This window comes from Coffea arabica, chromosome 9e (assembly GCF_036785885.1).
Source record: "Coffea arabica cultivar ET-39 chromosome 9e, Coffea Arabica ET-39 HiFi, whole genome shotgun sequence".
NCBI lineage: Eukaryota > Viridiplantae > Streptophyta > Magnoliopsida > Gentianales > Rubiaceae > Coffea > Coffea arabica.
In genome coordinates this window covers 35340915-35354443 of record NC_092327.1, presented here as the reverse complement: position 1 = coordinate 35354443, position 13529 = coordinate 35340915, and the positions used below count along the sequence as shown (strand labels likewise).

At 35.5% G+C, this 13529-nt stretch overlaps 2 protein-coding genes across 2 annotated transcripts; both read right to left on the bottom strand.

Moving 5' to 3' along the window:
- Positions 1–8696: 8696 nt before the first annotated feature.
- LOC113709779 (uncharacterized) lies at positions 8697–11655 on the bottom strand. The gene is made up of 3 exons (XM_072066331.1): positions 9510–11655; positions 9046–9393; positions 8697–8958 (listed from the first exon to the last, which is right to left on the bottom strand). The coding sequence occupies exons 1-3, from the start codon at positions 11548–11550 to the stop codon at positions 8951–8953; spliced, it is 2397 nt and encodes a 798-aa protein (XP_071922432.1). The 5' UTR covers positions 11551–11655; the 3' UTR covers positions 8697–8950.
- A 253-nt stretch (positions 11656–11908) lies between these two features.
- LOC140014487 (uncharacterized) lies at positions 11909–13040 on the bottom strand. The gene is made up of 2 exons (XM_072065379.1): positions 12137–13040; positions 11909–12027 (listed from the first exon to the last, which is right to left on the bottom strand). Exons 1-2 carry the CDS (start codon positions 12993–12995, stop codon positions 11924–11926), a joined length of 963 nt encoding a protein of 320 aa, XP_071921480.1. The 5' UTR covers positions 12996–13040; the 3' UTR covers positions 11909–11923.
- Positions 13041–13529: the final 489 nt, after the last annotated feature.

Genomic DNA, 13529 nt, shown 5'->3' with positions numbered 1-13529 from the left:
TTGCCACTGAGATTACACCTGTATGCATAGAATTTCTGAAGGAAGCTAGAAATGTTCCCAACAAATTCCGGAAGAATGCCATTCAGTGGATTGTCATGCATATCTAATAATTTCAGATTCTTGGAATTTGCCAAGGAAAAGATGAAACTCGACTCAGGATGCGAAAAGTCAGTGACTAACTTATTACTTCTCAGATCCAGCGCTTGGAGGAGTCTTAGGTTACTGAGGGAAATGGGAATACGACCTGTGAATTTGTTATCAAACAACATTAGAACAAGAAGTTTTGAAGAATTTGAGATTGACTCCAGTATATCTCCAGCAAAGTAGTTATTATTGAGATAAAGTTTTTCTAAATTGGGAAGCCAATAAAAAACTACTGATGGAAAATTCCCTGAAAGCTGATTTCCTGCGAGCGACGTCAATTTTACCCTGGAGAGGTTGAAGATCTCAATTGGTATGGAACTAGTCAAGTTATTCCACCCTATGTTGAGCGTTTCCAGTTTATATAAATTGCTGATCTCTCGCGGTATCACCCCTGCGGGAAATGCAAGAATTTATATATAATATTCTTACCATTAGACCGTCTAAGTGTAGTTTGTGTAATTACATATTCCCATACCTGTCAGGTGGTTTTCAGCTAAGTCCAAGAATTGGAGCATGGTTGAATTTCCAAGCTCTTTTGGAATTTCACCTGCAAAATGTAAAAATTATGGATTTGAGATCCACATCTTTGATGGAACTTGAAAATGAATATTAACTTTAACAAGAGACAGATAGAGGAAAAGAAAAGATGGTGGCAATTGTTAGGTCATGAGTTCAAACTTGGATATACTATTATATATAATGATAATAGAAGCAACCAGAGAAATCTATATAGCTGCTATATATACGCAAGCCATGGAAATTCTGAAGAAGTAAAAGGATGACAAGTCATCTAACTCTACTTGCTCCATAGACCCATAAATTAATATCTTACCTACTAATTTGTTCCTGGAGAAGTATATTAGCTCAAGTTTCTTCAACTTCCCAAGTTGTTTTGGTATGGTTCCACTAAACTTGTTGAACGAAAAGGACACGGCCTGAAGTTCTGAACACTGGACTAAGCTTGATTGTATTGGACCACTCAATTCATTCTTTGATAGGGCAATGACTCTTAGTCTCGGAAGATGGGCACACATATAATTTGGAAGACTTCCAGATAAGCGATTATCTCCCAACGAAATCATTTCCAATGAGGAAACGTTGAAGATCTCTCCCGAAATGTTACCTTCAAGAGAGTTGTTTGAAAGGTATAAACTTCTCAGATTTGACATGTTCGAAATGGAAGGCGGGATTAGGCCAGTGAAACTGTTGTCTCTGAGGGACAAGTATTGAAGTTTAGGAAATGAACCACTCCACTCAGGAATTTCTCCAGAAAGTCTGTTATAGCCTAAATCAAGTACCTTTAGTCGGCGCAACCGAGGAAATTCATTCGGCAATCCTCCATGGAAACTGTTCCTACTCGTATTAAGACAAACAAGAAATGACAGGTTTCCCAGGTGTGATGGTAAGATGCCGGTAAGCCCCAAGTGCGAAATGTCTAGGGCGGTCACTCTGTGATGACGAGAGCTATAGGTAACTCCAATCCAGTCACAAACAGAAGAGGAAACAGACCAGTTTTTTGCCAAGATTTGTACAGGGTCAACTGAAATGTGACTTCTCAGGACAAGAAGAGATGATTGATCATTGCTTATGTTGGTTGATACCATGGCTAAGCAATGTGGAAGAAAACATAACAAGAGAAGTCCAAGATGGATATTGCAAAGAATTCTCCTCATGACTCTAAGAGCGAAAGAAATGAAAGATAGTATAATGCAGTGGCCTCGGTACATTATTTATTGAGATTCATTGAAGTGTACTATTTGATTTAGATGACAATTGGCAAATCATGTAATTAAATGCATTGTGAAGTAATATTCAAATAATTCAGCCAAAAGGCGTCAAACGCAGTTCATGATATTTTCTTTGCAAGTTGTCCTGGTAACTGGCATAAAACTACTCAGTCTAGTCTTCAGAATTGTTCATTCATCCTTGGTTGTTCGTCTTATTAAGAGTATGTTTGATAAAATTGAAATTTGAAAACTGAAATTCGAAATCTAAAATTTGAAGTTTGAATACATTAAATTATTGAATTATTAAGTATTAAATCTAATATATTTGAGTACATATCACTTTCAGTGATAAATGAATAACTTATCACTTAGTTTGAAAACAAGTTTTGTTTAGAAAATTCAGTATCACTTAATTAATTCAAATGTTTAATTTTTTATTATCAAATAATATGAATATATTAAATTTAATTGCTGAACTAACCTAAATCATAGAATCTATATACTTTACCACATATGAGTTTGACTTTGGCCGAGATATTTGTGAATTAGGATCTAGTAAAAGCTGTCTAATGATTGACATCTTTCCTAGCCGAGTTTGCATAGGCTCTTTGTTGGCAAGCGAATGCATTGTCCTTCTGAGCAATGAACCTTAGATGGAAAAGTAAATGTCGTAGATGACAACTAGGAGTAACCCCAATCCCTCATTACTTAAGATAAATTACATATAACCCCCTTAAGATTTTGTATAATATCAGATGATCCATTAAGTTTTCAAAATTATTACAAAACTACCCTATAGTTTTACGTAAAGTGAAAAATGGGCAGAATACATAATCAGTTAGGCAATTAGACCACACATACTCTAAAAGGGCATTTGATAAAATCATAATATCTACTTAACCCCTATAGTTTGTATAAATATCCATTTTACCACATGTAATTTTTACATTTATTCATATAATCCCCCTATGATTTTATACAAAATAGCTAAGTCATCATTTGATTTAATATTTAGATAAAGGCATTACTGATATTTCAAACTAATGACATTACATAGATTATTTTTCATTAAATTTTCAGCTTATATGAAATCATAGGGGGTGAAATAGATAGTTTAAAACATTAGAAAAGTTATGTGACAGTAGATGAAATCACAGGGAATTAGTGTTGGTAATTAGGGGTGGGCAAAATTATCCGTTAACCCGAAAACCCATCATATCCGATCCGAAAATTAGAATATCCGATTTTTATTATTTGATCGGGTCAAAAGAGAGTCGGGTACCAGCTAAAATATGGGGCGGGTTAGGGTAACATAATTAAAAATTCGCGGGTACCCGATCCGCCCCGCATATATATTTTTTATTTTTATACACATACTATAAAATAATAAGTTAGAACTAAATAATTAATTTTATTAAACAAATTGCATTACAAATATGAGAGACTATAGTTTATTTACAAGATTCATTTGTAGAGGTCATGATCTTATATTTTATAGAAAAAAGTTTAATTAATATGGAACATATATATTATAAATTGTGTTACTTATATCAAACTTTTATTGATTTTGAATTCTTTTAATTTTTTTCTTTCCTTTATCTTATATTCTCTTCACATGCTTGTTTCTTGGTGGGAAACCTTTTAAAAAAAAAAAATTATTCAATCTTAGATGAATGTGTAAAATATATATAAAATTAAATTAGTATAAATTATTTTTTTTAAAAAAATTAAATAATAAATGGGGCGGGGCAGGTACCCGCTGACCCGACCCTATCTCAGTGGGTACCCGATTATAGGGTACCCGCTGATATGCGGGACGGGTAAGGGTCAAAAAATGACTGACCCGCAAGGTGCGGGTCGGGTCAACCAAATGGTGAATGGGGCGAGTACCCGACCCGCGCCCACCCCTATTCTCTGTAGCAGCGGCGCCACCACTGCAACCCATCTAACACAATTTAAGACCAACTATACAAGGGCATATTTGGAACCTCACTTGAGGGGTTGTAATAAAATGAAGTAAAATGTATTTTTACATTAGACAAAACTCGAAAAAAACCTAAAAGATTAAAAATGACTTCTACCAAAATGACTTCCAGCAAAGATACTATTGCAGTTTCTCATATTCATGTGTGTTTGAGGGTTCATAGGCAATTGGATTAGTCGGACAACTTCATGGATAGTAATTATCAATGCTGAAGTACCGGAAAACAGAAGCTGCTGATTGATATTTGCTCTGTTTTGTTGCTGAACTGGTGGCTTCCATGCTGGAACAGCCATATCATATTTTTCTGGAATGGTTATTGAAGCTCAGGCTCCTTTTTACTGTCAATTCATGTAATAAGGTAGAAACTAGTTTTTTGGTCACTAGAAATTTGCTTCTTTTTGCTCAGCCTCAGTTTTGTTGGAAATTTGAAAGAGTTTTGGGATTAATGTTGGTCACTTGTGTTTTGGATGGTATGGATTATGAAAGACACCATGTTGGTTGTCTTATAAATAGGGATACGTAAGTGTTACACTCTTATTCAAGTGCAAATGCAATGAAAATGGCTATTGAATTAAGTATTTGTTTTGCTGAATCAATCAGTGCAACTTCTAAATTCCACAATCAGGCAAACTTCTGCCACATTTTCCGCGCATTATATACTACTTATTTACATCAGAAAGTACATGCATTTCGTCTATCATTTCTACGATCAATGCTTGATAGTAGATATCAAATCAAAAATTTTGAGAACTAAGTGGCTCAACTTTCACATTCAACATTTAAGTTCATAATCAAACAGCGCTCTACTCTAAACTTTTACACATCCAAAACACCTTGGCGACAACATAAGCAAAATATCCATAAAAAGACCAAGACTAGTGCAGCATTTTCAATTCCAAACTTAAATGTTTTTTTGTCTTGCGTTGCCAACAAGTAGAATAATTATACCTGGCAATTGGGTGGGTTGGGTGGGTTGATACTGAGTTTTCACTTAAATGAGTTATACTCAACCCGCCCAACTTTAGATTGGATAAATTTTGAGTTGGGTCATCCCAAATTCATTATCCAAATATGACCCAATATATTAATGAATAGATTTTGATATATAAATTCTCTCAAATACATTTTTATATACAAAAAAAAAATGATACACACATAAACACATTTTCACACACTAAAACACTTTCATAGATACAAGCACACACTCACTTCTTAAGTTCTTTAGAAATACATAATTTTTATACACTAAAATACACACTCCTATACTTTTACAAAGGAAAAATTCCACTTTTCATCCTTAAACTTTGAGTTAGGGACACATTTCGTCCCCAAACTTTTAGACATACCATATTTAATTAGTACATGAATTAATTATTTCAGGCCACATTTAGTCCAAAAATTATAAAATATTCAATTTAGATGGAGAGGAACAAGTTGAAAAATGTGGAAAAAAGTGAGCATCACAAACTTTGGGCCACATTTTTCCCATCTGCGTAGGTGTGATACCGGTAAGTCCCATGTTTGAAATGTTTAATGCTATCACTCTACGATGACGAGAACCACAAGTGACTCCAATCCACTCACATACAGAAGTACTACTAGACCAGTTTTTCTGCAAGGTTTGATGAGGCTGTATAAGGTGAGCTCTCAAGGCAAGAAGAGCAGATTGATCAGTGGTAATGTTGGCTGTAGAAATGGCCAAGGAATTAGCTGAAAGAAAACATAGCAACAGAAGCACAAGAAAGAAACGGTAGTTGAATTTCCCATGGTTTATATTTTTGCAATATGATGGAAGGGGAAAGACGACCATCACATTATATAGGGACCAGATATTGGGACACTATGCTACAATTTATTTACACTGCCCATAATTCAATTCCATCTTATTCTGACTAGAGTTGCAAACGAGTCGAATCGAATCGAATCGAATTTTGTCCTAATCAAGCCGAGTCTTGATTCAATTTTACTAAGTTCAAACTCGATCTCGAACTCAACAAATTTTCAATATAAAACTTAAGTTCGAACTTAACCTCAAGTTCGAGCTTAGTTGAGCTTGAAATCAAGCTTACTCGAACTTAAAAAATAAAAATAATTATTTTATTTTTTAAAAGTGAATAAAATAGCCATTTTTCTTAATAAATAATAAAAATATTAAAGATATATATGTAATTTCACTATTTAAAAAATTATATATATATATATATATACGAACTAGCTCGCAAATTAATAAGCTAAGTTTTCTATACTCGACTCAAGTTCAATAGGTCAACTTGGTCAGTTCAACCTCAACTCGGGCTTAATGTTGATCAAACTCAGGTCAAGGTTTGACCAAACTGGCTCATGGGTGACTTTATTCGTTTGCAATCCTAATTCTGACTTATTTACACGAAAGGACAAATTTGTTTGAAATGAAATTTATGAGGCCCATCCAACAAACATAGATATGGTTTGGTTGACTTGCTAACTTTATCTAAATTTGATCGCAATTGGCCATATTGACCGATGTTGCATTTTCTATATATATATATGTGTGTGTGTGTGTAGAAAACGCAAAACCAATGTTATTAATGAGCTAGACCGATGTTGAATTTGTCATGCTGATTAGATTTCCGCTGGAGTCTTCTGACCAATTCAATTTCTGGTGTCTCTGGATTATGAGTTCACATCTTTGTCACCCGTATTCCGTGTAAACTAACAATTCCGCTTTAGTTGCATAAAAAAACTAGGATTAATTTCAATCACAACTCAAACATCCATTCTTAGCAAGCACAGCAGATGTTTCATAACAGGTTCCATTTTTTGCCTAGTTTAGTATCTTTTCCATCTTAGCGAGTCACAGGATCTCATGGATCATTTGAATAAATCCTGAACTTTAAGACTGAATTTGTGAACTTTTAATGCTAGGGAGTTTAAATAAGATTTGTTTCAGTTGCTGCATCTGACGCATGTAGGATGTTTCCACGGTCAAATGATACAACTAAGATAGTTGTGGTAAACGGAACACGCAACTCAGAATAATTGCGACAAACGACCGGAGCCTCAAGGCATCCAGGCTTCAACCCCACATACGTAAAAATTAGTATTGGTGTTCCTAACCACGAGTCTTTGAGAGAGCTGAAGAAGTCAAGATAGATTGATCAGTACAAAGATGGAAGGGATGAGATGAAAGCTATTTTTTAGAGTACAACATTTTTATAACCGGTCCTATACTATGGGGAGGGGGATGGAGATGGAGATGGATCCAACTAAACTATTGAGAATTTGAAAGGAACTAAACTACCTCCAAAAATATTCTAGGAAATCTTGGACGGGAAATTAATGCAAGCAACAAACAAGAAGGGACAAAGTCCCGCCGCCCTGATGGTCGAACTGAGTTAGCTCAGTTGGTTGAGATGAATGCTATGTGTGTGGAAGGAGTGGTAGACAATTTTGTAACATTACCTCAATTTAGGAAATAGTTATGAAGCCACAAGCGAATTGTGGATGTCTGGTCACCAAGTTGAGTTATGAAAATAGTGTGAATTTTGTGGCTGTAATAGTATAATGCGCCAACTTATAATCAAAAACCTGATTGCACTATTTTTATAACTAAACTTGCTACTAAGGTTCCATTTGATAAAACTAAATCTGAATTTTGAAGTTTGAATTCTAAAATTTGAATATTGAAATAATTAATTTGCTGAATTTTAAGTACTGAAAAGAAATATACAAATGTCTGAATTTTAATGTTAAACCCATTTATACTGTTTGATAAACATTTATAACTGAATGCCTAATAAGTTAAATTTGATAATTTTGCCCTTATATCTTTTCATCCAAAAAGAAATAGAACCTATGATTTAATTAGCTTAAAATTGTTAGGTATGAAAATGACAATATTTATTTTTAAATCAAATTAATATAAAAGATGAAATATATTATATGAGGAGTATGGAGAAGATGTGAAAGTCATTGAAAAGGGAGAAAAGAGAAATAGAAAACCCTTAGATAGAGAATATCAAGTTGTTTAATTAGATAAGAATTTTGAACATAATTAACAAACAAAAATAGATTCGGTAGATAAGATAAAGTAGTTGAAACTATTCTATTAATTCTTATCAGAATTAAGCATTCAGTTAGGAGGTTAGTGTTTAGTTAACACAGCTTAACATTCTTCATTTGGTGCCAACTTTTTCTTTTGAAAATGTCGAAACATATATAATTTCTAGGCATCTTTTATTTGTTTCATTTTTATTTTCTTCTGGGTCGAATTATGAATGCCTAAAGGTATAGCTCTCATCTAATTCAAACATGCAACTACTGGGATTTGATCAAAGGCTAGTGGCCACAAAAATATCTTAGAGCTCTGTCGCACCAGTCAACTCCCACCTGGTGTGGTGTATAAGAAAAAGTATAGCGATTTCTTTTTGATTTTTTTTAATATTTTTTGTTGGGGTAGATTGTCTAAATGAACACTTCTCATTTGATTCAAATATCCAGCTATAGGGCTTTGATTAAAAGCCCAAGTGACCAATAAAAGTCTCTTAGTTGGCTCAGTTGATGAGACTGGCCACTTTCTCAATAATAGTCGAGTTTTGAAGTTTTGCTGTCAATGTGGTGAGAGATGTGTTGGTCAGTGGGCAATCTATAATGGTCCCAAAGATATATTCTGGTGCTGACAAATGATGTTTAATTCAATATTATGTTTAATTGATGTGTGTTATTTGATAGAGATGGCAAATGGAGAACTTCGGGTAGTTCTCTAGTTTATTTTGAAGTAGGAAATATATTGGTTTTCTCTGGAACATGTACTCCTTTCATTTCATTTTTGCTGTCTCAGACTTTGCTTAAAGCTGATGGAATTTGGAAGTTACGACTTCATTTAAAATTGAAATCCAACAGTGAAACTTTTTGTGATGTAGGAAAAAGGACGAGGACATTTCTATCACTCAGAAGCCAGATGTCCAAGTTACAAGAAGAAAGGAGTTCCATATCCAACATCTGGCCGTAAGATAGCATTGGTGAAATTTACTGTGATGAGGTTCTCCAGGGATGTAGGCAATGGTATTGATAATTGATAAAATGCTAATTCTACTGCTAGTCATTTTACCGATCTTCAAGGGCCTGCAAATAAAGAACAACACCACAAGATTACAGCAATACAAGAGAATAAGAAGCAAGGCTTCATAGGAAAATAGTACACTTACAAACCTTTATATGGCAGTAGCTGAAGTTTGATCTTCTTCAATGCTACAAGAACATCTTGACTATTGCTTCTCTCTCTTGGGGACTCCATTGTGCAATTTAAAGCCACTTTCATCATGGATGAAATGCAATCCAGCTTCTCAATGAAGTATTCTCCATCATTGGCCCTTAGCAAATTAGCATCTAGAATATGAGTTATACCATTAGGCACACAATCATTCACCCAACTCTTCAGGCTTATCTTTTCACCAAACCTTTCATCATTGGGATTTGTTCTTGTGAAGACTTCCATCATCATAATTCCAAAACTATAAACATCACACTTTGTTGATACTAATCCTTCCAATCCATACTCTGCAATGAACATTAACAAGTAGTTTCCATGTGATATAATAAAGAATAACACACTCAATTTCCCAGAGAAACTAGAAGAGAAAAATGAATTAATTTTTATAAGCAAGACGCATCACCTGGTGCAAGATAACCAAGTGTGGCTAGTGTTTTGGTGAATGTAATGTTGTCCTGGCCCAACAGCTTTGCAATACCAAAGTCACTGACATGGGCGACCATAGTTTCATCTAGCAGGACATTTCCAGGCTTCAAGTCACAATGAGCTACTGGAGTAGAATACTCACAGTGCAGATATTGCAATGCAGTTGCCACATCAATCAATATGTCCAATCTTTGCATGATGTCAAGACAATCATTGTGGGAACACAACCACTTCTCAAGGCTTCCATTAGGCATGAACTCGAGCACTAATGCCTTAAAGTCAGGGTTAGAGCAACTACCAATGACTTTTGTGAGGTTCCGATGGCGAAGATTACGCAATACTTCACATTCTGCATCGAAGCTCTTGAATGCGCCTTCTAGCTCTAAATTGAACACTTTTATAGCCACTACCCTCCCATCGTCAAGAGTACCTTTATAAACAGATCCAAAGCTTCCTGTTCCTAGCAAATTGCTTTCACTGTACCCATTAGTAGCTTGTAGAAGCTTGAAATATGAAAGTCTTTCTGGTCTTGCAACTAAGGATAAATCTTCTCCACTGGAAAGTTTATCCTTCCTTCGGCATCTTAGGTAAACAAATCCAAAGGATATCGCACCCATTGCTATTATTACCCCTAGTAAGATAAACATGGTTCGATGCACCTTTTTGGTTTTTGATCTATGAGATGGAATACTTGGGCATGGGGGGACATGGAACCTTTGAGCTCCACATAGCGCTGCATTGGAAATGAAGGCATCAGAGGTGAAGTTTCTAAAAGGGCCTCCAGAAGGAATTTCACCAGTTAAATTGTTAAAAGAGACGTTCAAGTATGTAAGATACTCAAGGGTCTCCATGGATCTCGGAATCGAACCAGAGAGGAGGTTGTGTGATATATCCAAAGACTGCAAGCTCAACATAGTACCAATTGACTCTGGAATTGATCCATGCAATCTGTTGTGTGATAAAGAAAGATAATTCAAGTTCTGCATTTTTCCAATTGTGGTAGGAATGTCACCTGAGAAGCGATTCATTGACAAATCTATTGCTGTTGCAATCTTTAAGCTACTCACTTCCGGAGGCAGAGAACCACTCAGCAAATTTGAGGAGAGATTCAGCTCCACGAGATCTTTTAGCTGCCATAAGGTTGCTGGTATAGTAGAGTTTAATCTGTTGAAACCTAGAGAAAGATCTCTCAAAGAAGTAACATTTCCCAAGCACTCTGGAATTGATCCTGAAATTTGATTTTCATCCAGGTGTATTCCCACCAAGTATCGGAAAACACAAAAGGAATTCAGGGTGATTTCGCTTAGTTTGTTCCTTAAAAGGTCTACTCCTTGAAGTTTTTGCAAGTCTTGCATTCTATCTGGGAATGATCCGGTCAAATGATTATTTTTCATACTTAGTGTAACCAAACTGCTCAAATTGCCAATTCCATCAGGAATGCTGCCTTTGATTCCACTACTGTATACATATAAATATTGAAGGGGGGAAGAATGATTCCAAGCAGAATTTGGAAGAGTGGCATTGAATGGGTTTTCACACATCTCTAACATTGTCAAACGCTCACTATTTGTCATCAAAGTGATGAAACCCAATTCTGGAGATGAAGAGTCACTCACCAAATTGTTGCTACATAGGTTCAGAACTTCAAGAAATCTTAGTTCTCCAAGGGAGTGAGGAATAAAACCGGTGAAAAAGTTATGAGAGAGTTCTATGAGATTAAGTCTAGAAGAATTCGGGATTGAGTTGGGGATAGAACCAGTAAAGTTATTGATCTCGAGATAAAGTTGTTCTAAATTGGGAAGCATATGACACATTGTTGATGGAAGATTGCCTGAAAGTTGATTCATTCCAAATCCAAAAATTCTCATCATTGAGAGATTGAATATCTCCACAGGGATAGAACCAGTTAATTTATTCATCTCAAATGAGAGAAATTCCAGATTATGTAAGTTGCTGATCTCTCGTGGTATGGCACCTGCCAAAAATGTGCAGCAGCATATGTATAAACTGAGCGCCATCTCCTAAGCTCTTGGATTATTTATGTAGTTTGACAAATAGGTTACCTGTTATGTTGTTATGACCAAAGTTTAGGTATCTAAGCAGAGTTGCATTACCAATTTCTTTTGGAGTTGCACCTGCAAAATGTACACAAGACCAGTAATCCCTTGTGTTATACTTCTATTTCGGTTTGGATTAGTTGTTTTTAGGGATGTTTCTGAAATATTTTACTAGAGCAGAATTTTTCAAAAAAATTTACCGTAACTGTTTTTTATGGTGTTTTTAAAGGGATTTTTGAAATATATTTTGGGATATCTTTTAAAATTAAAAAAAATTAGACTACTTTTTAGAATACTTTTTAAAAAGTTTTAGAGTATTCTAGTTTTTGAATAATCATACCAATCCAAACGGAGATGTGCAGTTACCTGTTATGTTGTTGTAATCAAAATTTAGCGACTTGAGCATAGTTGCATTACCAATTCCTTTTGGAATCGCACCTGCAAAACGTGTAACAGATAGAAATGTGATTAAAGTTTGAATTTCATGGCCAAACTAACCATAAATGCCCATCTCAGCAAAATAAATGCTCATGGCATTGGATCTAACCTTCTAATCTGTTCCCTGCCAAATCTAGACTGTGAAGCATCTTCAAGTTCCCAAGTTCCTTGGGTATGTATCCACTTATAAAGTGGTTGCCAGACAAGGACAACATTTGAAGTTGTGAACATTCACCTAAACTTGATGGAATGTGACCATTTAATTGATTGAAGGATAAGTCAAGCTCTATCAGACTCCCAAGACGGTCACACACACTATCTGGAATACTACCAGAGAGGCTATTTCCCTTGAGGTCAATAATTTCCAGCGAGGAAATATTGAATAGCTCTTTGGGAATGTTTCCTTGCAGGGTGTTGTTCGAAAGACGTAAAGTCACTAGCTTTGACATGTTTGAGATGGAAGGCAGGATAGGACCGGTGAAGCTGTTGTTTCTGAGGGTCAGGTATTGAAGTTCATGAAAGGAGTCAATCCAGGGAGGAAAATATCCCTCCAAGTTGTTGACATCAAGATTAAGCACTCGTAATCGATGCAACCCTGCAAACTCATGTGGTACTTCGCCATGGAAATTGTTAGTGCTCACGTCAAGAGACACAAGAAATGACAGATTTCCCAGTTGTGGAGGGATGATGCCGGTAAGACCCATGTTTGAAATGTTTAAGCCAATCACTCTACGATGACGAGAGCCACAAGTGACTCCAATCCACTCACATATAGAAGAACCAGAAGACCAATTTTTGGCCAAGATGTGGTGAGGATCTGTAGTGGTGATCTGAGCTCTCAAGGAAAGAAGAGCAAATTGATCAGTGGTAATATTGGTCGCGGAAATGGCTATGGAAGCTGAAAGAATGCATAGTAACAGTAAGCCAAAAGGGAAATGGTAGATAATTGTCTCCATGGTTGTGTGCATTTTGAAAGAGGGAGTGAGATTGTAATATATATACTGGCCTCGGTCATATGGATTTCTTGTTGGCTTTATGGGTTAATTATATCTGAAAAGAGTATTGGCTAACGATTTATTTGTTGCATTGAACAGAGCATAAAATTAAGGCTATCTCAGGAGGCAAATTCTCATTTTGGACTATTACTAACCATCATGATCATGATCAATTAAAATTTAGGAGAATGTAGTTACCTACAAGGTAAAAGTTTTTAAAACCATAGTTAATTTTATGTTCGCATCTCAATATTCATGATTGATTGCACCCTCCAAGGACTAAGACAAAATTTCTCTAAATGCTCGAGTGTGTGGTAACGCTTAAAGTCTTGGTCATGCCTTCTCAAAGACGGTTGGCACTCAATACATTATGGTGGTTGTGGAAAAAAATTTTCGGATAAGTATTGAATTCAGAACTTCTCATTCACACTTCTCTTCAGTATCACCCAACCTATCGCTACTCCCAACGAGATCATCACATGACTAATGACTTCAAGTTCTCAGCCT

Coding starts and splice junctions, on each gene's coding strand:
- LOC113709779 (XM_072066331.1), bottom strand. CDS start 11,550: ATGGCGCTCAGTTTATACATATGCTGCTGCACATTTTTGGCAGGTGCC. Junction 9,394..9,509: donor ACTTGGTTATCTTGCACCAG/GTGATGCGTCTT, acceptor TGTTCATTGCAG/AGTATGGATTGGAAGGATTA.
- LOC140014487 (XM_072065379.1), bottom strand. CDS start 12,995: ATGCACACAACCATGGAGACAATTATCTACCATTTCCCTTTTGGCTTA. Junction 12,028..12,136: donor GGCAGGGAACAGATTAGAAG/GTTAGATCCAAT, acceptor CACGTTTTGCAG/GTGCGATTCCAAAAGGAATT.